General features: G+C 39.7%; 1 protein-coding gene across 6 annotated transcripts; it reads right to left on the bottom strand.

Annotated features, from left to right (window-relative positions):
- Positions 1–88: 88 nt before the first annotated feature.
- Positions 89–27,902, bottom strand: tcf3b (transcription factor 3b). Of its 6 annotated transcripts, XM_061737692.1 has the most exons (22): positions 27,363–27,902; positions 24,316–24,412; positions 22,650–22,684; positions 22,484–22,556; positions 15,928–16,001; positions 15,184–15,256; positions 14,591–14,631; positions 14,240–14,372; positions 13,832–13,878; positions 9,429–9,528; positions 9,237–9,337; positions 8,880–8,973; positions 8,679–8,737; positions 7,345–7,420; positions 7,038–7,099; positions 6,761–6,958; positions 6,058–6,163; positions 5,799–5,943; positions 5,433–5,486; positions 4,360–4,598; positions 4,091–4,242; positions 89–3,590 (listed from the first exon to the last, which is right to left on the bottom strand). In XM_061737692.1, exons 4-21 carry the CDS (start codon positions 22,554–22,556, stop codon positions 4,097–4,099), a joined length of 1,821 nt encoding a protein of 606 aa, XP_061593676.1. In that variant the 5' UTR covers positions 22,650–22,684; positions 24,316–24,412; positions 27,363–27,902; the 3' UTR covers positions 89–3,590; positions 4,091–4,096. The 6 variants fall into 6 exon arrangements, with proteins under 6 accessions (XP_061593676.1, XP_061593672.1, XP_061593671.1 ...); XM_061737688.1 differs by lacking the exon at positions 22,650–22,684 and having other exon boundaries at positions 4,079–4,242; XM_061737687.1 differs by lacking the exon at positions 22,650–22,684.

The following is a 27,902-nucleotide window of genomic DNA, read 5'->3' as shown; positions in this document are numbered from 1 at the left end:
GGTGATTCTAACGTGTCGTCATGGCAACATGCTGTCATGGTAACATGCTCGCAGAGCTCCAATGAAAGCACCCATTCTCTATCGGCAATTAAGAAAAAAAAAAGAAACAATTTTATTTTCCGCAATACAGTAAACCCTTTATTACAATGGTTTCTTTTATTTTGCTCTCTGTGTATACAATATCCAAAAACCAGACATTGGAAAAGGTATAATCTGTTATTAAAAATGGCACATTTATTGCTACATTTACTGTTATATACAGGAGGACTCTATGGACGACCCCAGATAAGTCAACATTGTCCCCAAGATGACAGGCTCTTTAACTTTGAATGTATTTAACACTCAATGGTCTCACCCTAAAAAAATAAAATAAAATAAACTGTTGAAAGCAAGATTTTAATCACTGCTTTCGTTTCTTACTGAAAGACCAAGTCCACCAGCTGACAACTTACAAGCTCCTGTAGTTGTCAGAATTTGTCAGACTTCAGCTGAGAATTTAAATTCCCACTAGTAAATAACTTTGTTTTGCTCATAGAATAATGGATTTTTGATATAATTGACATCTGGTGAGATTTCCCTTAAAATAAAATTAGCAGTATTCAGGACACATTGATTTTATAGTAGATATATATATAAAAAACAAAACAAACAAAAACAAACAAAAAAAACTGAACCAAGAACAACTTTTTGAAAGAAGTGATAACTTCACACAAAAAGTCACTGTCGATGTCACCAAAGAGCAGGAAGTCTAAAAGGTCACATCTGAAGATGAAACTGAATACACTGCAAGTCACTGCAGAAAAGAGCTTGTGTTTTAATATACAGTATACACAAAATTAAAATGCTCCAGGTCAGAGGTTCCAGCTACTACTGGGTATAAAAATTCATCTCCTGTTCATGTGCATCAAAAATGGACACTAAGGGACAAAAGCAAGCCTCCCTTGAACCCCATTATGTCAAGTGATTTTGTGATTATAGAGCAGACAGAACTACCTGGACCCCTGACTACGACCTTAATCAAAACAGCAGTTTGGACAATGTAAGCCAGTTGAATAATGAAAATGGGGGGAAGGAGTAAAACTAAACAAGATCTACAGAACATTTATTTATTTAACTAGATACACTGAAAGAAAGAAAATCTCTTTATACCATTTAACCTTCTTCCTCCAAATTAGAAAAAAAAAAAAAAAAAAAAACATTGGGAGAAAGAAGGGTGGGGGAATGAACAAGTACCTCTTTAATCTCCATGATAAATGAAATATGGTTCACAAAATAAAATAAAAAAAAACTGTATTAAATGAAAAATACAAGTTCAGGCACTGATAAGGTATCACTCTCCCATCATGACATCTTAAGTCTTGAGAATGAAAAGGCCACACTGTTGATTTGTATAGGTCTTTTTCTTCATCTCTTTTTGTAGAAATTAAACACAAAATGCTCTACCTCCCATTTGAGATTACATGTTGATAAAAAGAAACCATTCACAACATGGTATGGGATTAACATCACAATAACACTGTTTTGTTCTCCATATTATCCATTACCTTACACCCAAATACAGATGTCTGCCTCCAAAGTTAAGTGCGCAGGAAACCTGATAGTGAGCTGCGTACTGAGAGCCACTTAGTTGACGGCAGACATACAAGTGTGAAATGAAAATTATTACACTGTGCTGACAAAACCCAGGAACACAACTTTGAAAATAAAGGCGATCCACATTTATATCATAGCTACATTCAAAAACCAGTTGCATATTAATTACTGTTAGACAAAAACCCCTCCCCACATTTTTCCATCAGGGCCTCACTGCTGAAGTAAGACCACTTCCACAAGATCTGCCACCGCCTCTGTCCACAAATGCCCAAACAGAAAGACAGAGCTCATATCTGGGTAGCTGATGATGCGCCTTGCAACTAAAGCTGGAATAAAAGGATGTAGCAAAGTCCCCCCCGCCCCCCCATGTATCATCAAATGATGCCTTTCCTCCATCATCCCAGTTTGATTTTGAATTAACTTTTAAATGTCAAATATCCCCTTATACAGCTCATCTACAATACACTCTAAACTTCAAACTAATATTGCCATTTATGTAAAAAATCTACAATGTATAGACTAACAAAAAATATATATTTTTATATATATTTAATTTTGAAAAATGAAACAATAATGTATGAAGTGAATTTACACATCACACTTCACTCAGTAAGAAAGGTATGAACACACTTACTCAGGAGGAAGGTGAGCGGCTGTCATTCAGTGGGAATGCTCATTTCGGAAAAGAAAGCCTCAATAACTCGAAGGCTCGTCTGCTTTAACAACTGCAGCTGATGAGAACCCAGATTTTTGTCTCTTCCAGAACATCAATAAAGGGGAACAACTTGAGCTGTTAAGTCTGCTGGCACAGTCAGTAAACCATTTCAAGAAAGTAACAGCACTAAGCAGTGCCAATCACTTAAAAGTGATTCAAATGGCTTTTATACAAGACTTTCAGCGACTGAAATGTGATACAGGTCAACACTTAGCTTACAGCCTGTCTATACAACTGTGCTTTGTTTTGTCTGTTTGCTTTAGTACATAAAGCAGTACAAAAACCTGTATGTATATATATTTATATATATATGTAAAAAAAAGGGGGCTACTGGAGTAACACTATAAATCATGGTCAGCAAGGAGGAAGAATAGTTTTTGTTTTGTTGACAGATTCTTCCACTTGGATAATCCATATCTTTCGAGGAAGAAATCTTCAATTCCAAGCCTCCAGGTGCCTTTTGGGACGAGACCAGGCCCGAGTCAAAAACTGACTGTAGGGTCAGATTTTCCATCTTTCGGGTAAGCTGCAGTTGAACTGTCAAAACTATGACTGACCTTTCCACCACCATCCACACCCACGCAAACGTCCATCCATACACACAGACACACAGACCAGGAAAAGTGACTGAATTTTGAAAATTCAACTTCAACTATAGGCTTGGTTACATAACATATGTAAGACTGTACCATCACACTGGGAATGACATACATTAAAAATAGTTGCTCATACACATAAGCAATCCCTCACAAATGTTTCTCACATGTAAAGCAATTTGCTTAAATGTCAAATAGAAAAAAAAAAAAAAAAAAAAAAAAGTAGTAACGATTAGGCACAAATCCATGATTCAATTTGTGTTTGTTTAGGTCTCCGTTTTTCTTTTCCCTACACCAGAGCATCTCTTGGCAGTGTGTGTAGTCCCAAAAATGCGGCAGGACTAAAAGTACTCTGGCGTTCAATCGCGTGGAAACCAAAAAGAAAAAAAAAAAAAAAAAAAAAAAAGTCTTACATGTTTTTTTCTTTTTAATTAAAAAAAAAAAAAAAGAACAACAAAAAATGTTCTTCACATTTGAGCTCGTAGTCATGGCTGGGAGTGCGACAAACAGGCTATGTCAGTTTTGGCAGTATGCAATGTGTGTATGAGTGTGTGAATGTGCATCTTGCAACTTGAACGGACAATACACAGACATGTCCACATATACACACGCACACACTGAGAATAATGGGTGGAAGAAATATTTTAAGGCCACATCCTTTGACAGCCAGGGAAACACCACCACACCTGTAAAAAGAACAACAGGCATCAGTCATATCTTTAAACGCTAAAAAAAATAAAGCTGTTATAAAGCGAGTATGGTTAAATGCCTAAAACTGTTCTGAAGTCAGTATTGAAATTAAATGGGCTAATACACAAGCATAGGAGCAGTACTGATAAATTGACTGAAGTATGCCCGACTCTGACAACAGGTAGTTATATTCCATGTCTCATCAAGCTCAGCATTACAGCTCTGTGCATATCATCCATACTGCGCAAATAAAGAGAAAGAAAAAAACAAGATGCACATCATCCCTTATGGTTATTCTCCATTACCAGTTTCCATCACTTCCAGGTCAAAACAATTCATTTGACTCCTAACCTCAGTATTTAGTTGCGTTATTCCAACTTTGCGAATGCTGATTTTTTTTATAATTTTAGTCAAACTACCATGTTTATGCTGAATGTCTGGTATTAGATGGACTGACACAAATAATTTGAAAGTATTCAGTGACCTTAAGGTGTACCTGGTGTTACATGTGGCCCACTGGATTGTGGCCATCTCCCCCCATGCTAGGGTGGCCTCCCGACAGCTGCATGGGTGCGTCTCCAACCACCCCAGAAACCTTCTCTTCCTCACGCCGTTTTAAACATGCTGCCTTGGGGTTAAGGTTGCGCTCTGGGGAAGAAGGAGAAAAGCAGAAAAAAATCTTTGAAGTATCAAGACATGTACATTGTTTAACAAGTCTTGAATAAATTGTGGTCCCCACAGTCCAATTCCTGTCTGGATACTTACCTCTGACTTGTTGTTCTAAATTGAGGATGACATTTACTGCTTGGTGGAGAATGAGAAGTTTGGTCTGAGGTTTGTCATGGCTGAGGTGCAGCTGGCACATCCTTCCCAGCTCCTTGAATGCCTCGTTGATGTCCCGTACTCTAAGACGCTCTCGGGCATTGTTAGCCACTCGCCGTTCCCTCTCGCGCTCCATCTTCACCTCAGGAGGAAGGTCCTCATCATCCTCCTCATTATCCTCACTAGATAAAAAGGAGACATGTAAGTGGTGAAGACATCCTTCTAAAAACATACTAACCATCATACACACACCTGCTGCTCATGCAACCATGTGACCCAAAACCAGATTTTTGTTCTAAATCAAAGTGAAAGTTAATTTTGTATTACAGCAAATTCTGGCTCCATCCAAGAAGGATTACCATTCATTTTAGCTAACCATGTGGTCAAGTTGGATCATTTCACTTTTATTTTGTAGTGCATGGCTCTGCCATCGTTCATCTTTGGCATTTTAACCCCTAAAACTCTTCAGTTAATCAATCTTTATTTGTATAGCACATTTAAACAACCAAGGTTCACAGACATTTAAGAACAAATAGATACTAAAACAAACAGTAAAAATTAAACACACAAAAATTAAAAATTACTAATAAAAACTCAAATAAAATCCCAAATAGTTAAAAATGACCTTAAAAGTGACTCTTAAAAGTGACTATTAGGTGCCAAATGCCATCCTAAATAGATACTTCTTTAGTTTTGAACTGAGGCAGATTGCTGAGAGTACGTAACTCTAAAACTCTTATTCCCCCAATGCCTTCATTTAGTTTTGCAATGTTGTCCTCAGGGCTGTTTATTCCAGTGTGCTTAAAGATCAAAATGTATTTCAAGTTCAATCTTTAGAACTCATAGGCAATAAATGTGCAATAGTGGTAAATGTGAGTGATTGATATCCACGTTAAAAATAAATCACACTAATGCTGCCATTCAAAAGTCACATAGGCACCAGCTCAAAGGTTCGAGTGATGCCTGGCAAGAGCTCACAAAGTACTACAAATCGATTTTCTATTGAAGAAACTTACTCATCTTTCTGGTCTGATAGGCAAGAGAGCATCTGGAGGGTCAACGCCTCCTTTCTGAAAACGTGAAATGGAGGGGAGGGGTTTTTTACATTGTTAAACACCTAACATAGCCTGGACATTCAGTGGGAAAGATAGGAAAGAAGAAATGCCTTTGATGACCAAAACTAGTCTTATAAAAGGACTGTTCTGGAGTCTTGTAATGGAGAATTCGGCATAACTTTTTTTTTTTTTGGTTAATATATCTGCATACAAGTCTCCATCATTGTGAGATAAAATAATATGCACCTAATTTTTACAATATGATTCAATTGTTTAAAATGGTTTCTGGTTAAAAAAAATACAAGTAGAAGACAGTAAAGAAATTACCTTGTTCGACTGCGTGCTGCCTTCGCATCCTTCTTTTCCTCCTCTGACTTGTCTGCAACAGAGGAGTTTTCATCGTCCTCTTTGTCTTCTCTCTTGATGTCTGAGCTGCTGGAGGAGTGTGTGGAGCGGGCCAAACCAGGGTGACCTTAATGTAAACATATTCATATTTAATACCACCATCTTCTCTTTGGATGCATTTATTTTTAACCAAGATTTAGTTTGTACTCTCACACAGGAAGAAAAAAAATAAATAACTGACTAGTAAAGCCTTCTGGTTGGCCAACGGCCGGTGTGGGTCCGGATGCGTGATGCAGGAGGGTGCTGCTGGGCGGAAGGCCTGTGGATTCCTCATGTTTACTCCCCTGCTGACAAAGGTGGAAGAAAAGAGCGTCAATCTCACAGGGACAAACTAATTTACCCACCGATAAAACAGGTTCTGAAGGCTCCCCAAACTACATGAGTTGGTTAAACCTACAAAGTACAATGGAAGGGTGCAAAGGTAAACACTATAAGAAATGATATACATTTATTGATCTGAATAGCTTAACGATAAACTTCAGAATTAAACACTGCCAATACTTTTTAAAATTTTGGCGAAATTACTTTTTCTCCAAAGGTAATTACTTTCTTGCAACATAATTTGAAGATCCCACTAAAACATTTAATTACCCTAATGAGAAGTCCAAAGTAATACCGTTTGTTTTTCCTTTAATTTCCACTTTTTCTTATTACTTTTAGAACCCATATCTAATAAATACGAAAAGGTGATTAATTTTACAAAAAAATTACAGGCTAAAAATGCTCCTCTATTTGTAAACTGGCAAAGCTGTTGGGAATTTTAACACCCACAACAATGTCACCACAAAACATCTTCTTGCAGGGAAATGTTATGGATCACACACACACAATCAAAAGCTTAAAAAAAAAAAGAAACACACACAAGCCGAGAGAAGGACACTTACCATTGCGGGATGTCTGTTGCTGAGAGCAAGGTTGGCATTGGGGAAAGCTGGAGAGAGGGCCGCAAGGGCCCCATTGTGTACGGAGGACAGCAGACTGTGCATGTCAGCGTGAGCGCCATCTAAGGCAGGGTTCTGGCCCACAGCATGGTTACGGAGAACATGTATGGCCTCTTCCAAGCGGTCCTCCATTTTACTTTGCTACATAGACACATGAAAGACGAGATAAAACATCAATATGAACTAATTGATTAACGTTTGATATAGTAGCGAACCCTACCAGTGTGTGTGTTTGCCCTTCATAGTTGGGTGTGGTCGATCTTTGCCACTGTGACTGAGCTCCTGCAGAGAAAAATATTGGATTGCATTAAGTGCCAATTCTTAAATTTACAGCAGATGGAGCTGAATATACATTTTTCTGTGATGAAGAGTATGAAAAAATGCACAGCATCACTTCCACTGAACAAGATTAACAGATTTACATCTGTGCTGTAAAAGCAAATTCTAGTAATTAATTCAGTAGTAAATTCTTACCACTCTATACTAAAGCACCTTATTTAAATTTCTATATGAGAACTGACGTATACCTGCAACAGCCTGAGGAGAACCAGGAGTGGAAGGAGCTGAGGGGAAATTATTACTGTTGTGGTCCGATGGGTAGATCTGAAAGATATGGTCAAAACAGTTCAGAATAAAACGTATATAAAATATATATATATAAAATATTTACACAGAACAACAGGACTACTAAATAGGATGCAATGTTACAATTCAGTATAACACACGCAGTAAAATGTTTTCCTTGAAACAGTTTGAACAGAATAGTTATATAGTTACTCATAATGTTAATTATTTTTTTGGGGAGCCCACATATAATTTGCAATGAATTCTCTGAAAAAAAAATTATTCTAACAATTTAATTAATTATGCTAACGATTAATCTCAAATGGCTGCAGGTGCTTTAATCATTTTTTTATAATTTCATGACAATCAATACATTTGTGTGAATCTATGAACAATTTCAATAACACTAACATAGTTGGTACAGTTTTTTGTCCTGTGAAAAAATCTGCTATCCCTCATAGATTTTGCCATCAAATGCAGTTAACTCTTGAAAATTACTCTAGGACCATGTTTAGACCTGGTATTAACAAATCCATCTCAGATAAGTCGATCTCAAGTGGACAGTTCAAAGCATGTCTGTTCACACCTGGTATCAACATGCGTTTCCACTTGTGCATCAAGTAGCCAAGTTGTCATCAGATCTCACTCCCCAGCCCGATATGCAAATAAAAAATAAAGTTCAGCCTGCAAAGACCTGGTGTTTTTATTTACTTGCAGGAAGCAGCAATGCACTACCAGGCTTAAATTTACACCATACTGAGTCACCAGGAAAGAAACTAGACAAGACCCTTGCTGAACTGTACATACAACAATAAAGGCAATGAGAGAAAGCCCACAACTGTTTGATAGAAATGGGCCTTTTTGGTCATTATAAAAAAAATGAAATAAAAAAAAGAACTAAGGTAGGCACATGAAAGAATACAGATGAATCCAAGATGTGGCATTTGTGTATTACTGTTGGTTGGTATGGCTCCAGCTTGTTGTTTCAAACTTTAATGACACTATTCTTGCATAAATGCGCATGTCATCCCACTTGCATAGTAGATGTCAGTTGTGTAGGTATCCCTTTAATGGATCCCAGGGCACATTGCTTTTATGCTGATGAAAGAATCTGGTCATGTGTGGCCCAAGCCACCTATGAATGTGGTTTAAGTGACTGGATCTCAATACGTACAATTACACGTGTACTTAAGGCTGTCCAATAGATGTTAATACAAGGTCTACACAGGATCTCAATGTTTGACTGCCCAGTACCCTAAATTTAATAAAAACAAGCACACAACTGAAAATAACTTACTGAAGCAAGAGCCTTCCCAATTTCATCTCCAGAACTGTTTGCTGTGGTTCCTCTGCTCGCTGCAGAGACAAAATCATGTGTGTCAGATGACCCAGTAATCTAATCTTGAGAAATGGTATGAATTAAATAAAGCAAAATGACTGCAGCAGTTGAATCAGTGACAGATACTTTTATGATAAGCACTGTTAAAAGATTCCTTACACATTATGCTTTCTCCGTTGATCGTAGGCGTGTGGTTATAGGTGGTGGGGGCTGGGTGGAAGCCGTTGACCTCACTGCCATGAAGAGGATAGTTCTGTGGGGACAGAAGCAGACAGTGACACTTCAGGGGAAGGTGTACAAGCAGCCCCATAAAATACATAAGCTGCTCAAATTAAACAATCCAAGTGAAAAAAATCCATCAAGCTCCAAGGGGAAAGTCTAAAGGGATCACTTATCCTATTTGATCTAAAATGATGCATGCAGTACTATCGGTATGTTATGCTGTTGCCGAAGATTCCCCGAACTCAAGCACATATAAAATACACCTTGGAAAATAAAAAGGTGGAATTCACGCACCATTCTGTCCTGTGGATTGATGGGTGGGAAGGAACCTGGCTGTCCAATGTGAGGAGAGTTACCCAGCATGGCGGAGTAGCCTGAAGATGACCAGGGGTCTTCTGAGGAAAGAGAAGGTCCATTTTAAATTAAAAACAACTTAACAAAAGGTAATATAGGATAAAATTAATCACGTGACATATGAATGGTTACCTTGCATGTAGAAAGAACCTGGGTACACAGCACTAGGCTTTGCACCAGGATATCCTCCATTGTCCCTGGCATATTCATCACTAGATGTGGAAGCATATACCTGGGGGGAAAACAGGAATTGAACAATTCAGCCAAAATTTCTGTTAACCACATGTCACCAAAAACTGCTGATAAGTGAAGAAAGAAGTAACCACTATGTAGTGAGGATATATTGGGTCCTTAATTTAACAGGTATCATCCATCCTAACAGAGTTGCACATCGAGATGAATAAACAGCAGATGTATCACTCAAATCTAAATTTGAAAAATAAATAAAAAAAAAAAAAAAAAAACTCAAACAGCTCAAGGAATAAATAACTATCCAGATCCCAATCCAACTCTAAATTCACATGAGCTAATGGAAAGGCTCCCGCAAATGGGTTGCATACCCATGTTTCGGTGAAAAAAGGTTAATGTTGTGTGAATGAGTTTTTTCATAATATACATTGTTACAGTACAATTCTGAAATTTGAAGAAAGAAAACTCCACACCACTGCAAATAAACGAAAAATTAAGTAGAAAATGTGAAACGCCTGATTTTCTATCATATGTTTATCAACATAATTAGCACAAAGTCCCAGTCAACTATACAAAGCCACTTAATCACAATAGCTTCGAGTGACCACAAGATGGCAAGAGGGAGTCTGCTGATGGTGGAGGAGGAAGGCCAGCTCCTCGCCTGTGGAAAAGAAGCATGGCATGCTGGGCACATCAACGGCTTGAATCCCAGTGCACAGTGAGCCACTTCCTCCAGTCCCTAGGACCCCAGTGACATCGCACTGCCTGGCCTGCAGCCCTTCCCTATACGATGCCGAGTATCAGCTCACTAGCATACCACACATTCAGCGAGCCAACACACCCCATTCGTGCACAATCCAATAATAAAGCCATGAAACCACCAGTCTGTAAGTCATCAGCTGAATGTTGTAAAACATGAACAATTCTGATACAATTCTGTGAGCTAAAGCACACATCTTTTTTTTAATGTATCAGCACCAAAATTGGAAGCCAGGCCTCTAAAATATACAGACTGAAGGCGGACATGGAAAGCACTCAGTTTCCAGACACCATTGCATGCCACTCCTTTTCTTCACTTTCTCTGTAGTACAGAGAGATAGAGGAAGAGAGAGAAAGGAGGCTATGCTGCAAAGAATGCTAACCCAGAAGAGGGATTTTTTCTGTAATTTGATTTAACAGGGAGAAGTGGAAAGGGAATGGAGAGATGCACTTCTAATTACAGAGCCATCTGCCTGTTCCTGGACCGCATCCAACTCCACAGGCAGCTGGGCTGAGGAGAGAGAACGAGGAGAGGGAGAGATGGGGGCTGGGATCCAGTCAGCAAGAGAGATGGAAAGAGAGGTAAAGAGAGGGAGATGTTGCAGTGGGTAGGGGGTGCTAAAGGGGCAGGGGGAGGATTGATGGGGGAGAAAAAAAAATGAAGGCCCTGATGATATAGGAAATGGGTAGAGAGATAAGGGGTGTTGAGAGGGACAGGAAAAGGTAATCTAAATGACTTAAACAAAGCTTGATATGGCCAGGGGAGTGTGACGGAAACAGGGGATTTAAAATGATCACGCTTAATTCAAGGGAAAACATGGTGGAGATGGCTTCATTTAACAATAGGCTTTGAGTTGTTCTTTCATGGGAACAATGTGTGAATCCTGTTGCTCGAGAAGGGGATGCAGAACTACACAATGACTAGTGCGGGTGGATAATTGTGTTATCAAGAAGAAAGGGATTTCTGGGGTAAAATCCTCCACTAACAAGGGTTTAATATAACTCAGGCTTTAGCAGTCTTTCCTGTACTAGAAAGATGGGCTGCGGTATGGGATGTGGAGTACAGACACATTAACATCAAACTAACCCTCAAATTGGTCATAATCCACCACAAGAGTTTGAGGGTAGCGTAGGGGACAGCTATAGGGCAGTCAAGAAGCTCATGCATGTTTTTTTCCTCCTCTCAAGTGTGCAGTACATGAGGGTTTGTGGGTTCAAGGGTTCACAGGAAAAGGGTAATGATCTCGTGCGCAGATATTGGGGAGAGAGATACATAAATCAGGACGCTTTAGGGAAAATGGGAAATGAAATTTAGATTGCAGGTAGTATTTGTCCATTTAATGATTTAGAGCACAGTGATTTACGTGACAAAAGTAGATAACGGAACACGAATTGATAGGTTAGTAAAAAATAAATAAAAAAATAAAAGCTCTAAGGGAGGAAAGACAACAGGATCATCATCGGCAGTCATTAATCTGGGCTCAGACACAGGGCTAAGAGGCCTCGCAAGCACTGCACCTCACAACTGGGTCAGTCACAGGGGGAGGCCCACCCAGGCCATCATGTGGTAAAGCGTAGGCGGAGAATGGGGAGGGGGGGTCTCCACACACACACACACACACACATACATACAGACGTCTCATCATTCGCAATAAAACCCACACAGCCATCTTTCACACCGCGGGGAACGACTGAGGTCCCGACAGCGAAAAAAAGAGGGGGCCTTCGCCAGACAGTGTTCACACTCAATCTGTGTGCTGTAGTCACAGCAATGAAGTGTGTCAACACACAGGTTTCAGCAGCCACTTCAAAACGACAACAGCCACAGGTGGAGGACAGCAACAACAGCTTCATTGTCTTAAGAAAGACTTCAAAATCTGTGATAGGCAAAAGTCATGATCACTCTGTGTTCACATCTGACAATCATGTTAACCATCCTGTTAATATTATTAGCCCAACTAATCAATGGAGTTGGCATTTAGCAATTGCATGTGTTGTAACTGCATCACTGAAGAATATGCTTAATTAAGTTTCCTGCAAAACTATCTTCATTTCAGACCAAGTCATCCATATTACTCCCTTGAACCTATTTTGTCATGGAGATATAAAAAACACCAGCATGAGTTTATCCATCAATCAAAAGCAATTCAACTTAGTTATCAAGTATACTAAAAATAAAAAAACCCTGGGAAAGAAATCTAAAAATGTTAAATGACTCGTTTTAAACCTGCTTTCCTGTGTTTGGCTATTTGTCACTCCACAAGTGTGGAGATGCAAGTGTGTCATCGTCAGCTTATCTTTCGAAATAATTTTTCTTATCTATATATCAGCAGATACGACTGTAGTATAAGCAGAGATTTAAATAAATGTGTGACAGCAATAAGTTTTATTGATGATCCAATGGTAGTTAAATCATCAAAATTGGGTTCAAATCGTAACAATGAAAGAGAGCTTCCTAATAGTCTCACACTTGAATTCACATTTGTCATCTTACTAATGACATGTGTTAGTTAATGACTATTTGAAAAACTTTAGCAAATATCAGTTTTTTTTTTGTTGAAAATGCCATGTAATATTTAAATTGAGAGAACTTTGTAAAGTCATCCATGGACTACAGAGCTGAGACTTTAGCAGCAGGAGCTGGATTACATAATGACATGGATTTATAAACCAACATGTTCAAGAAAAGTCTTCGTTTGCACTCTTTAAAAACACTAACATTTACTGACTATATAGTCGAGTGCGTTACAGTGACAGGGATCCCGAGGTATGTGTGGCCGCCATCATCTTCACATCAGCTGCTGGGAACTCTGGGCCCACTGACAAAATATGACACTTGGTGCTGTAAATCATAACACTAGACTGCTTGGATCAGGGTTGGAGATCGATGGTTCTCCATGGATTTTATGTGGGTTCAGCTTTAAACAATGTTGAGTAATAAATCTTGCACATGACAATAACATATTTTACTCAAACCAGCTATTTAGTTACTGGAAAAAACATGGATCCAAAATGAAACATGTTTTTGGGCTCCCAGTATACTGAGGCACAAGTCCTCACTGCAGCTGACCCAGGTTCGAGTCCAGACTTGTGTCTTTTCCTGCATGTCACTTCGCTCTCTCCCTCTGCTTTCCACTAGAGCATAAAGAAAATCCTTTTTTTTTTTTTTTTTTTTTTTTTTAAACGTGGCTAGGAGCCACCAACTTAAAGTCAAGTCATCCACTCTGGTGTGAGACTGATGCCTTCATTCTTTTACAGTACAAGTTGGGTCACGAAAGATACGTTTATGGACTTAAAGTACCGCAAAATCCTATGAAATTGCTTGTCTACATGAAAGTCAACCCCAAACATCACTTGAGACCACCTGACTGCAGCGACAACCATAGTGATGATGTTTATTGGAGCCTAAGTTGCCCAACTGTCAGCTCTCAGAGTGTTACCGAGCAGAGGGTCTTTACCCCTGTCTGTCACAAAGCTGCTCAAGCAAAGTGGGGAAAGCAGTGTGTGCGTGTGGAGGGAAAGAGACCCACAGAGGCAAAAAGGGGACTGGCTATGAGCTGTGAAGACAAGCAGAAATAAGCTCTCACCGAGGACGGCAGGCCAGGGGGTTTCCGAATCTTCTTCGGTTGGGTGTCTGTACACAGGCAGCAGAGAGAGGGAGAGAAACAGAAAAGAAAGGGGGAAAAAAAGAAACAAGAAATAAGGACATAGCAGAGACGCATTTGTAAATGTTAGGTCTAGTCAGGTGCAGTTTGTTCATGCACTTTTTCCAGATTCCACTGCAGGTTAGACAATTCTCAACATACTGTAGGAAGTGTGAATCACTGCGTACTTGCTTGTCAATAAACATTTTCTGACAGACCAAACAAGTTAATAAAATAATGAAATTAATATATTAATCAAAATACAAGTTGATGCAGCCCTTTTTCTATGAGATAAAAAAGAAAATAAGGACAAAAAAAGACCTTCTGTACCAACGTCATGTTTTTTTTTACCTAAGCCTCCCTCAGGCGGCCTTCTCCTGGGGTTATTGGGGTACGATGGATAAAACTGAGAGCCAGACTTCAGTCCAGAGGGGGACATGGCATCTGGGCTGGGCATCGTTATGTCACTAGGAAGAAAACCAGGCTGGACGGAGACAGACAAGATTTTACTAATATTGCTTACAAGATGTGGGAAAGCCTAGCATAAAACAACTTGTCTTATGAAAATCAGTTAACAGTTTAAATATAAAGCATCTGAAAAGGGAACTGAGACAATTTGCCTCCCTTTACAATGACGCATTACTTGAATTTAGCTTTCACATGTAAAGTGAAATGCAGGGAATGAGGACAGTGGCAAGATACCTGACTTCCAAAGGGAGTGAACGGTGGTCTGTCATTTTTACCTGCAAGGTGAAAAACAATTGTTGCTTTAACATTAATGTAAGTCAAACAAAAAAAATCTAAATATGTATAAAGATGGAACAGAGTGGAATAATGCAAAACAAGAGTATGTTTTCAAAAGTAAAAAAAAAAAAAAAAAAGGGGAAAAAAATGCAGAGGCCCTCCCCTTTCTGTGCACGCTCAGCTGCAAAACGCTGCCCGCCAGACAAAGCCCAGGGGAGAGTTTCTGCTTCAGCGCCCTAACATCCTCAACACTCAACGAATGAACACGGATACACACATATACATGCTTGCAGGCACACATACACATTCTGTCATCCAAAAAAACAATTCTACGGTCATAAAAAATAAAAATAAAAAAAGGAGGACACACAACAGTCAAGCCAGCCATCATCAACATGGCCATTTCAGCAATGACTCGTGAAAGAAACATTTTACTGGCAACAACATGTGAAATCACAATTTTTTAAAAACCCATGCCACTAAACTGGTTAACACTTGGAAATTAACTGGCATGTATAGATTCTTTAAAGCATGCCAGTAAAAGAACATACCAGTAATCCCTGAACTGATGAATGGAGAAGACAGACCTTCATGCTCATTGAAGTGAGATCCTTCTCCGTAGCCCTGTCAGAAGAATGGTACAAACAAAATATGAGGAGTTTAAAAAGGACAACAAATACTTTTTTTTTTTTTTTTTTTTTAATCCATACAGAAACTAACATTTGGCCAATAAACAAACCCTCCCATATGTTCCACAGGGCATCTCCATCTTGTCAGCTCTCTTATATGGCTTAGTAGTTAACCTCCCTCTGTTTTTCTAACAGGATCTATGCCAAACAGATCTGCATCGGCTCAGGGGATTCAAACCGACTTCCTTAATTATCAACTTGTGGTAATCAAAGCTTTTTGCATCTATTTCACCACTTTTTCCTTGTATTTGCACGGAGTTGTGCCAAGACAGTTATGGTGGATGTGAAGCTGCAATTACTTCTGGGCTTCGACAGAGGTTCTCAGCTACTAGAGCGTGCCAATGCAGAATCCCGGGCCAATGTTATTAGGTAGAAAGTAAAAACGACCATTTCAAATCAAATATGGCACGCAGCAAAAAAAATGAGCTAAGCTGTTAAGCTAAGGTGGTCGGGGGAGAGATGGTGTACATTTTCAGTTTTGGCAGCATGATTCACTGAATACATGTGAGTGTGCGACAATATCATGGCATCTGGTGTTACCCCTCAGATATGCAAACTTAAAATGAAGAGTGACTAAGAGAATGAGAATGTTTATTTAGATCTTACCCGTCCTTGGCTGAATGAAGGACTGTTCTGCTCTGCAGACCCCCAAGACCCAGAGCCGCTGCGCTCATCTATTGCTGTAGAAAAGGTATATAGATAAGAATGACAACATTTGTACATTTGAAATGATCATGACACTGACTAAATTAATGCTGAAAGAAAAATAAAATTCTACAATCCCCCCCCCCCAAAAAAAACATTATTAGCTTTATCAGATATGTAGAAATGTTCTAATATTGTATGTCATGGAGTCCGTCGGGCCATAATATTCTTGACATCCAATTTCCTAAAGTGGTCACAATAAAGCAGGAAAAAGAGCTACTACTCATGAAAAATATTTCTATTTGAGTTGCACTGCAATGTCAAACCAATTTAAGAGAAAACATGTATGAAATGCTGTGCAATGTTCCCATTAGGGTTCATTATGGTCACTGAATAGCAGAAAATTAACCATTCACTCCCTGATCCAAACCATAGGGTAAAAAAGGAAAAAAAGACCTAATCTAAGCTACATTTGAATTATACCAAGTGAATTTGACACAGACAAAATTATATAAAGCCAAAAACTGCACCAGCTTATTTTACTTAGAGAAAGAAATGATGTGTGGCACAAAGAAAAACACAGCCAAAGACCGGTGAAGCTGAAAACTCCAAAATACCCCCATCATCCCCTTCTCCCTGTCTAATGCACTAATGCCATCCAGGCTCTCTGGAGACACAAGGCTTAATTGCATGCTGATTTGCATAATTGTGCATATTAATGCAGCTTCCTTATGAATATTCATATTTCGTCTTTGATTTTTACCTAATTAAAAAAATGTGAGAGAGGGAGAGAGCGAGGTCTGGGTGAGATCAGCAGCTTGTCTGACGAGTGAGAATGAGCGATGAGACTAACAGAGCGGTGCAAGCACCTACACACGCTGCGACAGGCATGATCTATGGAGCTGATGCCAGTGGCATGGAGAATCAGGCGAGCAGGGAGGAGAGGGGACCTAAAACATCCGCTTTGCCCACTGTCAGACCAGCAGTGCTGAAAAGCCAGACCACTAATAGAGCACTGCACTATTGTCAACCATGTGCAAATGGACACCAGTGAAAAGCTCACAGCTCAACAAAGATGACATACTTTGCATAAGACACTTCAGCCAAATATTGGTGCCCGAAGATGTACAGTAATAGTAAATTAGCAAGATTAAGAAAAAAAAGAATGTAATAAAACTAAATCCACTTTGGGGAACAGAGAAACAAAAATTCTGCTCCCCTCCATCATACCTAATCATCTTTTTCTTCGAGGCACCCTGGCGTCATCCAAAATTACTAGATCACAAGCAACTGCACATGTGCTAAAAACATACATGTAACCCAACCTCTCCATTCTCAAAAAAAAAAAAAAAAAAAAAAAAAAGGATAATCTGTTCACAATAACCTGCACTGTGTAGCTCTATAAAGACAACAAGCAACTTCAACTTCGCAGCTATTTTGAAAGTAACACCCATCCACCTATGATGCCTCCATTTGGCCAACAGGGGTGCAGAGGACATCGAACGCGTGGCTGTGCAGGGGTAGTCTGACAACATTCTTTCACACTTACTGGAGTAATTAACTTGAAAGCAATTTAAAAAAAAGGTGAAGAGCTGCTGGGGTGATACGACACCTACGAGAACCCCGACAATGCCAAAGGAGAGATCTTTCTATCGTTAACATCTTGTCTCACATTAAACATAGGATACGTGCGTGCTTTCAAAATAATGTGAAATACTATTCAAGTGTCTTCTGTGGATTCTCATACATTGAAAAGCAGAAATAAAATAAAAATGATGCAACACTGCCAAATATTTGGAAGATATTTGCAGAGTACATGCCTGCTCTTGCACAACATGACAACAGTTTCAAGTCTAACGGTACTTTCATCTATACCAAGACAGGTTCAGCACAATGGTTTGCAAAGTTACAGAGTATAGAGGCAAAACATGCAGATTTTTCAAAACTTTAAGTCCATCATTTTGTTGCCGAGTAGTTCCAGCGAGAGAGATGAACAGCAGAACTATGATGCTCTCTCAGATAGAGGTCCCGTGGGACAGGACGGATTACACTAGAGTTGAGTCACACATTTCAGGGAAGTTTCTCATACACAATACTCCCATTCACACAGTCAGTTCGTTCTGCCCCTGTAGCCCCCTTTATTCCTGTCCCACTATGCTGTGTGAAAGGCATGAGAGCCGGAACAGTATAACATTTCGTTCCACGACTGTACTGCCTTGGGATGTAGTAACTGTGCTGTAATGGGAACAAAATTAGTGCGGCGTGAATTGGCAATGCGGAAAGGTGTAGTAGAAATGCAAGGATGCCCGCAAACTGTGCAGAGAACCAGCAGGCTGTTTACATTAGCGTCCATGTGTGGGGGGGGGGGGGTCAAAAAACAAATAAAAACAATTCAGGGTTTTTTTCGCCCACAGTGGTCTGAGAGACAGATGCCGGCTAAACAGATCATATTTTGAACTTTGTCACTGGACTTGAGGCAGTAGTTACTCAGCAAACTCTGTCGTCCTGTTTACCAGCTTCGAAGAGCTGCTTTTATCGCATTTGCACTTTTCCAGCATCACTGAAGGTGCATTTCCACTAGCGGGGATTCTGGGTAGATTTTTCAGGGCCGGGCCGTTTGTGCAAATCTCCATTACCAGGAACAGCCCTGTGATGTGGCCTTCAGGAACCTTTACAGGGGCAAAAAACAGCCCCTACTACAGTAGTAGGAGAGTTACTCAGGGTGGCCGACAGGAACCTGCTGCCGGGGGGTCTGTGCTGATCGGGATTTTAAATTATATTCAGCGCGTAAACATAAATCATGTGAATACAAATCATTTAAGCATTTGGACTACAGACATTTAGCTACGAGCACATTTTATGAAGTTAGATATTATATGAAAAAAAAATAGATGGACCGATGAGTTGGTTCAGATCTTGTTGCCATATTAGACCAATATAGAGGTCTGGCGGGGGGGGGTCTTTTACTTTCCATCGTTACGACAGTAGTGCATGTTTAAAAAAAACAACGCAAGTAGCATCCGTTGTTTACGTTTTTCTTCTTTATTTTTCTATTATGCTGATGGCCGTTTACAAACGGCAAAAAAAAAAAAAGTGCACTACCCTCACCTCCTGGTTAGCGGTGCTATTTTTTCAGTCAACGATTCTTGTGCGGCGCTACAGCGAACCGGCAGATTTACCCTGAACTCCCGCTAGTGAAAACGTGCCTTGAATGTGACGGAGGTAGTCATGTAGCCAGACCATACGACCATTTGAATGATCCTGCTTTCATAATCTGTTGACTATTTTCACAACAGCGGTGGCAGCGATCGCAATAATTCGTCCTAAACTAAAACATATTTACGTTCATCTTCTTCAAAGTGAAGCTCATCATCTTCTTTGTCTTGTAGATAAGTCTCGCAGGATTAGACTCTTGGAGAGTTACGCTCATGGGACAACTTGTCACGAGAATTAAGCTCATTTGCAAAACACAATTCACTTTTTTTTTGCAAAAAAGTGCAATGGAAATGCTCATAATTTTTCCACTTGCCGTAATACTGATTACTAGCTAAAAAAAATGTCACCTTTGATAACTTTATGCCAGGAACAATACTGCTGGTAGAGGCAGTACAGCACTCCACACTAGTTTAATCACAAATGGGATACTGTATCATATATTTAATGCATTTCAATAGTGAAATAAATTTTTCTGCGCCATTTGTGAAAAATTACCAACTGCTTTATGTCCATGTGTCCCACTCATTGCTAAAAAAACATATACTACATACTAAAGTACTATGGACGCTCCAATTACCATCAGCAATGTCAAATTTACGCGATTTCCTGACATAACAAAGCAACACTAAATATCTTTTGCAATTTTTGTCTTGGTAGGTAAATCTGGACATGGAAGTAAAATAATGATTACAATGCGGTCTAAGATTCACCCTTTTTTTTAAAGCACTAATTTCTCTTCAATCATTACTTTGAGTCTCTTCATTGTCTGTCATTATTTTCACCGTAACTCTGCAAGCTGGTTTCATCGTAGTGCCACAAAAATAACACAGTTGTCAATAGAAATGACCAGGACCAGCTCCAGAGTTGCATTTGGATGGATTTTGCCAGAAGTTGGGACAAGAGACAGCACAAGCTAGATGACACTTCCTAAAAATGTTCAAATATTCCTTCCAGTGTAACAAACTGAGATTTGAACAAGAATACATTTTTAATTAATTACGTCTGTCAAAACATGGTCAGCCTAATTTTTGAATGGGTTTGAAGTAATTCATTTAAGCAAATATTAACACTGCAAAATCTATTGAATAACCTGGATTATTGAGAACCTATGCAAATAAAATAGTCATAGGATTGTGAGGTTCTCTGCATCCCTCTAGATTTCCGCTTGTGTTGTGACGCAAATTGTAACGATAAGACAAGAAAAAAATGCTTATTTTCTGAAGTTTTCTCATAGCTGCACACTTAAAGGATCTAATTCAAATTAAGTAATGCACCTTTCAGATTTTTCTTTTTTTAAAGTCTTGTTTTCCTAGAAGCAGCCATCATAGTACAGAAAAGTACATGAAAAGAACTGATCCTGGCAAACAACCGAGTGTGGAAAAGTGAAATACATAGCTTTAAGTTATCCATTGAGGAAGACCACATGTGTAAATGTAGTGTTATTTGTTGTAATCTACGGGAAACAAGCCTGTTGTGTTCAACGTATTTGTGTGTGAAGGGGGTAGGAGACGTTGCCAGCAGCTGCAGAGGTGACAGAGGGGTCGCCCGCCTGAAGGCTTGTGGGCTTGGCCAACTCCCACCACACACCATCACACTGCCTCCCCTACTTCTAAAACATCCCACACTACTTGCCAATCCCCTTTTTTTCCTTTCCCCATATCTTCCCTTCTACACAACACACCCATCCCTGAACACACACGCGCTCTGGCCACTGAGGAAGAGAGGAGGACGCCTAATGCAATTAGCACCCCTCTGAGCACTTTTGTGTTGATGAATAGAGGTGGTCTGGTGGGCCACTAGGCTGCTCACTGCCGTTCCCGCGCTTCAGGGTCCCTGAATATACAAGCTGCCTAAATGACGTCATGGACGGATGTCGTTCTTTAATGGTCATCATTTCTATAATAAATAGGCTTCCTGAGGGTAAAGTCAAGCCAAGAAAAATTAGTCAAAATTGACTGGGTGCATTCCTGTGATTAGAAATGTACTTTTCCTCATGGATTCAGGTGTCTAGAAGAAACTTGTGAGCTTCACTTTGCAATTGTTAGCTTTTTGACTCATGTTATTAAAAAGTTCGATAGAATCTCCAAAAGTTTGAGGTGACAGCTTTTTAAGTAACACATTATAATGGGTGTCAATGAACAAGGGCCACACTTTAGGACATTTGGGGTGGGGTGGTGGTGGTGGGGATTAACTCCTCAGTGCTTAGTAATTGCCCGCTGTAATAGAAACAAACACAATCCTGCCTTCCACAAACTGATCCCTCTATTCAACAAGCTCCTTCTCCCACTCCGGCCACTCAATGCATGCTGGGCCAGTTTAAGAGGCTGTGAGCTGGGGGTGAGGGACATTGTCTCAGACTCGAGCCATTTCCTGTAGATCAGTAGGGGTAAAAGCCCTGTGCTGTGTTGGGGGAGGAGTGTTTTACACTTCAGGGTGGGGGTGCCGTTTCAAGTCTTTAAGCCCCCTTCTTTGCCTTTGTTCCTCAGTGGCCAAGTTCTCACTCTGGGGAACGCTGGGGAGTGTGACTTGATTTCACACGCCAGGTTGGCGGAGTGACAGAGGAACGAAAGTAACACAACATACTAATAACCTTCAGGAAGAGAGAAAAGCTCACTGAAAGGCTTGAGGCCTTTGAGCGTGCTAAAAACAGCCAGTTTGCACTTTCAAAAAGGTAAGTAAAGACTAAAGGAATGGATAAACAGGCAAAGAAGTGTAGCACATCAGGAGATATTCATTTCTCATGTAACTTTTCAGACTGTTACAAATCAATAGCATTTTTTTCCTTCTTTAATGGGAGGGAGACAGTAAAAAGCTGTCTTTATGAATCTGAATGATCCAGGGCATAATTTCTGAACAATGATGAGGGTGTGTAGTTTTGCAAATTCAACATTTAATCCTAAAGCACTACAGATTAAAAACTGATCTGTCTACTGAGGCAGAAACAAATCTTAAAACCTGGGCAACTGAAACTGAAAGCATCTGCATGACATATACACCCCACAGATTATGAGAAAGAAAATGTCTGATTTTGTTCAGCTATCATTTTGAACACTTGCTCCTCCCCATCAGCTGTTTTCTTTTTCTTTTCTTTTTTTTAAGTTGAGTTTTGTACTTAACTTGGTAGCTACAAATCCCAGATGTTTCAAAATTACACTTTTAATCTGACAACACTTAACACACAGTTACTACACCAATTTAAACAAAAAAAACTTGAGGAAGAAATGATAAGGTATTGAAAACCTACTTAAGCAAATGCATACAAACCCAAAACACTGCTTTGAGAATAAGCTTAAAAGCTTACCTGATGCACCAAAATGAGTGCTGGCCAGTGTCATTGTCCTGTTTTTCCCATTGGCTACTGGAGGTGCAAACATCTACAAGACAAAGGCAGAGGGCTGTCTTAACCAACAGTGGAAAGGAGGGCACACTTCACACATCCCATTTCCACTAATAATTAACACACAAACCGTTTCAGTGGTTAGGGCATTTGTTGACGTCACAGCTGATACAGTCCACGATAACATGTAACACAGTTATAAAAAATATGGTATTTGTGCATGTATGTATACCAAGCCACACAGCTTAGTTGTTTCCCAAAACAAATATATCATTTTGAAATTAAACCATTCCAGACACATACTGCACATTTAAAAAATGTCCTTAATGTATACTTAAACTATGATGTCATCAATCCAGTGTGGGTTGTACCATGAGCGTACGGTGAGGTCTCAGCATCTGCTGTGTGGCATTTTTTACCAGTAGTCTGCGTCTGTGGTACAGACCTGGTATCTACGCAACCAGGAGACTACATAAATAAGAAACCAGAGTCAATCAACCTATTTTGACACCACCTTTGCGTCAAAGGTGGTGCGTCAAAACATTTTAACATTTTTATTTTTTATCTCTTCCACATCCAGCTCTGCATGCTTTTCTGTGACCAGCCAGCAAAAAGGAGGAAATTTGTACAAATGTTCAACAGCTTCTCCCCCAAATTATAGATGTCATATTTAAATGGAAAAAAAATATCTGCTGACACAAACTGGCAGCTGATCAATCCGAGCCCTCTTTACAAAAACCACACTGTCAAAACGAAAACCTCAGTCAGAGCTAGTTTACGTTTCATGGGTTACCTTTCCTAAAGAACACCGCAACCTTATTCAATCAAGTAACTGAAAAGTACAAATCATTAAAATCAAGATTCACTTAAGAGTCATGCTAGTTATTGGGTTAAAAAAAAAAAAAAAGAAAAAAAAAAGCCTGTTAATTCCCAACATCTGCATGTCACGGTTAATTTTTGGATGACAAGAATTAAGTATAAAGTTACATTTTTAAATAAGGTATTACTTAAACTATTTCATCTGCTGGCAAATAGTCATTAACAGTTAAAAACTGACATTTGACCTGCTCGTAATAATAATATTAATCCAGAGCTGACAATATTGCCATAGCAGCTCATTTTTTTTTAGTGCATTTGGGAGAAAAGACTAACAACCATCTACTGGGGCTCAGAAATGTTTATGCCAGTGTAAAGCAACGAAAGGCTTCACAAGAAAATGAAAAAACAGGTAAATAAAAGCGGCACAGAATACCTAAATCCACTTTGTAGATAATGTCAAGAGCACAGCTTTAAGAACAACTGTCAAGAACAAACAACAGAAGTTGACTGTTCAACAGTATTTTCTTCCACGATCCTGTTAGTGAGACAAACGGCGGTGAAATTATTTCTCCCATTTCCTGCACTTGTTCCTGATTTATTTACATTTACGGGTTGGTTGTGGCAGGACCTTCTTCACGTGGGCCCGCATTTCTTCATTGCATTTGAACCTATATTTGAACACTGAATTCATTTTTGATCTTGATGTATAGAAGTATTTAACTCTATACATTGACCTAATGAGCCCTGACACTGCATCCCAAGAATGCAAAACAACACACACAAATTTCGTCTTCAGAGCGAGAAGTTAAGCGTTCCAAAACGTCCTATTTTGCCCCTTACCGACTGCTCCTACATAGACTTTCAGCTTTCTATGGCACAAACCATAAACCTGTATTGCGTTCTTTTTCTCCCAGTGCCCCCCACCTCGAGTGCCACTGCCACCCAGAACCACCCAGACTGCCCTCCCACTCTCTTACCGCACTGAAATCCAGGAGGTCGTTGAGTTCCTTGTCAGTTTCCACTGCAGCCATTCTTTGCTGCTGTTCGTTCATACCCTTCAGTCTCTAATAAACCCTATGAGAGAAATTTGCAAATACAGGATTTTAGTTGCACTAGCAAGCACAACGAGAAGTTACATATTCCCTTAAAAAAACGGGGATGATGGTGGACATTAATGATTGAAACTACTCTAGCTTTACTATAACAAATGCTTGTATTTCTACCCATGTTTACCCATGTTTCTCTCCTATTTGACACAAATGCAAGGGTACGGCAGCAGTACGTTTGCATTTTCCTTAGAACAAAAGCAACTTCCTCTGTACCAATTGATCAATTTTTTTTTTAAATTCAGACCATTTATAAAATATTTATGCATGCCATAAGCAAATATTGTGCATTTGTGATGTTGAAAAACACGAGTGTCAGTTGCCTAAAGCAAACAGCTCAAATTACTACTAGACTGAATTTTGTGGCTGATGAAAGATAAACACATCAGGAGACTACTAAACACTACACACCTTTAAAAAAGGTATAAATAAAAAATTTTCCCCTCAAAAACACTGTCTTCCCATCCGGGCAGAGGGAGGAGCGCCATGAACCGATGGAAAGCCTGCCTTTAGTCAAATCACTACCAAGGAATGGCATAAAGACTGTCTTTCATTTTACACAACCCTGGCGACTAACAACCACATGTCAATCACTGCTACATAAAAGAGATTGTAATACACTTACAATTACAGACATAATTGGGACTATTGTTAGCCCAAGGAAATGGGGGGTGAAAGGCAGAGCTAATGACTGTATGCAAACACGTCATTACAAAATTACCATATGTCAACTCCAAAAAGAAGCTTGTCAAAAGAGACAGTGATCATGAATACTGGATTTGCCCTGTGTTTTGCATTCCAGCGGAAACCCGAGGCCTCTCTCCGACGCTGAAGACTCGCAGGAAACTAGTGGTGAGGGGAGCAAGTGGGAGAACAGAGGCTCTTGGGCACCAACAGGTGGTGTGCTTTTACAGTCTCTTTTGCAAATTGGAACCAGGAAAGAGTGATGCAAAAGAAAAAAATTAGACTCACGTCTTACTGAACATGCAGGTAATAAACAGGGAAAAAAAGGAAAGTTCAGCATTTAAGGTTGTGCTGATAAATAAAAGTATGACTGTAACTACTAAAAAAAGAAAACAAACACATATCAAATTATATATCATATAATTAATGATGTATTAAAAAAATACAAATAAAACTCCACCCAAGGGCAATCAATTCAAGTTTTACAAATCCAGCTTCTTTGGGATATGAAGGACACACAAAACATGGTCCTAGTTGTAAACTGACTAAATATGAGTCTCATCGCCATCTGAAACTTTCAGATAGGACAGTCCATGGAGGTCCCAAACATGCACTTTTCATGCCGAAATATCATCTCACCAACACATAAATGGTACAGAGCACACGGAGGGGCTTTATGTAACAAAATGGCATCTTCAGCTACTACTGGATCAATATTAGGAGCAAGTAGGTTTTTTTTTTTTTTTTTTTGGAAGAGAGGGGGGTCTTTTGTCACCCCACACAAGACAGAAGTCGGATCATTGTCCACAAGACTCTGCACTTCCAGTAGGACAACCCATATAAACCCCTAATGTTTAACAATGTTTAACAAAGGCTACAATCTGGAGGAATAAACAAAAAACTTTAAATATCAGTGTCAACTGATCCATAGCTTTAAAAAAAAAAAAAAGGGGGGGGGGGGGTTCAATCACGTGCATTTTCCATGTCTAAGGACGGATAACTTTTAAGATTGACAATAATTTATGTTAACAATCGCTATTCCACGTATGAACCAAATATAGTTATAGAAACAGGAGAAAAGCTAAAATAATAACGTGTTTATGTCAACGATACTAGCACGGAAACAACAAGTGCCAAAAGAAAATACCCCTTCAAACTGTTGATTCAAATGTACTTTTTTTTTTTTTTTTTTTTTTTTTGCAAGAAAGAAAACACACTCCCACTCTGGGTCAAACCTCCATAAAAAACAGCCATTAAACATGCAGCTCACCAGGATGTAGACTGGACATTTTTCTCTCTGATGAAAACCGCCGGGCCTCATCCTGGGCCAAGCTTTTTTGCTAACAATTAACCCATTCTTTATCTAATTTGAACGATGTTGACATCTGCCTCAAGACTAAGAAAGAAAGAAGGAAAAGGAAAAGCATATCCTCTAGTTGTGTTTCCCGTGTCAAGTGCATTGGCCGTGACCCGGAGAAGAGGAGCAGAAAATGTTCAGCCCTGTCTTTCACATATTAAGGCTGATTTTTGGTCCCGCGTCATACCTACGCAGACCCTACGCCGTACCCTACGGCGTAGATCCGCGTCGATTTAACGCGGAACCATAACTCAGGCTTTAGGGGTTCAAGTGGTGCATTATGAGGGAGTTCAGCAGAGGAGACGGTGGGGGTGGGAGCAGGAGGAATTTCCTGCCAAATGTGCTATAAAATAAGTCTAGCTGGTGGCCAGACACGTCCATAAAGGAATGTTTAAAAGGCTACCAGTGGGATTTTATGGAAAGTTTGCTTCACTTCACGTGTGTGTATGGAAAATACACGTCCACTCCACATCGCAAAGTTTAGCTTAAACGCTTTGCCAGTGTTATTCCGCCTTTAGGAGTGAATATGTCTTGTGTTAGTGGCAGACACGCGATGAGAAACAAAACTGTGTGGCTTGTTAGGCGGTACTAAACATTTAACGTCAATGGAGTCTCTCTTTTTTTCTTTTTTTTTTTTTCTCTCTTTAGCAGAACAAAGGAGTAATTTCCTGCACTCCGGGCTCGACACGGAGCCCATCACACACTTGGCAAAACCATACACAAGCACACAAAAACTTGCATCCCCCTCGCTTTATCCACACATTCCCCAAAACTTTTCCACAATTCCCGGGCGTCAAAATAGCTTGTCAATGAAACCCAATCAAAATGATCCCCCGTAAAAACGTAGAAGTGTAAGAATGTAGGGGTTGGTTTTTACCTCGGCACTCCAAGTGTGTGATATCCAACAATAAAAAGAGATGCGGAGACTGGCGAGGGGAAAAACATAAAACTTCAAGAGAATCTCGACCTCAGTGCATGAAACGCATTGGAGCAGTTGATGCCTTCCTTTTGTCCCGGGAAGCCTGCTCTTTTTCACGCAAGCGCCCACGTGTTTGCTTCAATGTAGCAAAGTCTGAGTGCAAACAATTGTATAATAGTAACTAAAATCACGTCTTCCGTTTTTGTTGTTACAACTGAGGCGATTTCATTCTTCTCGTAGACATCTTCGCCACCTCCGTCCACATTGTCAGACGCAACAACGTATCCCTCCGCACAGAAGTGAGGGCCTCAACGCCAGCGGTATCCGATTTCAAACGCCTTTGAAATATGTGGTGTGTTTTTGAGAGGGAAAGGCCAGCTTTGATGTCTTCCGATGTTCAAAAACCCCGAAGTGTATAATTCGGATGTTTTGTAGAGGAGAACAACATCCGTAGTCCTCAAATTTGCAGGCGCGCTACGAGCACTACGTCGTTCAGCG

The sequence above is a fragment of the Cololabis saira genome, chromosome 13, assembly GCF_033807715.1.
Source record: "Cololabis saira isolate AMF1-May2022 chromosome 13, fColSai1.1, whole genome shotgun sequence".
Taxonomy (NCBI): Eukaryota; Metazoa; Chordata; class Actinopteri; order Beloniformes; family Belonidae; genus Cololabis; species Cololabis saira.
This window is presented reverse-complemented; position numbering and strand designations above follow the sequence as displayed.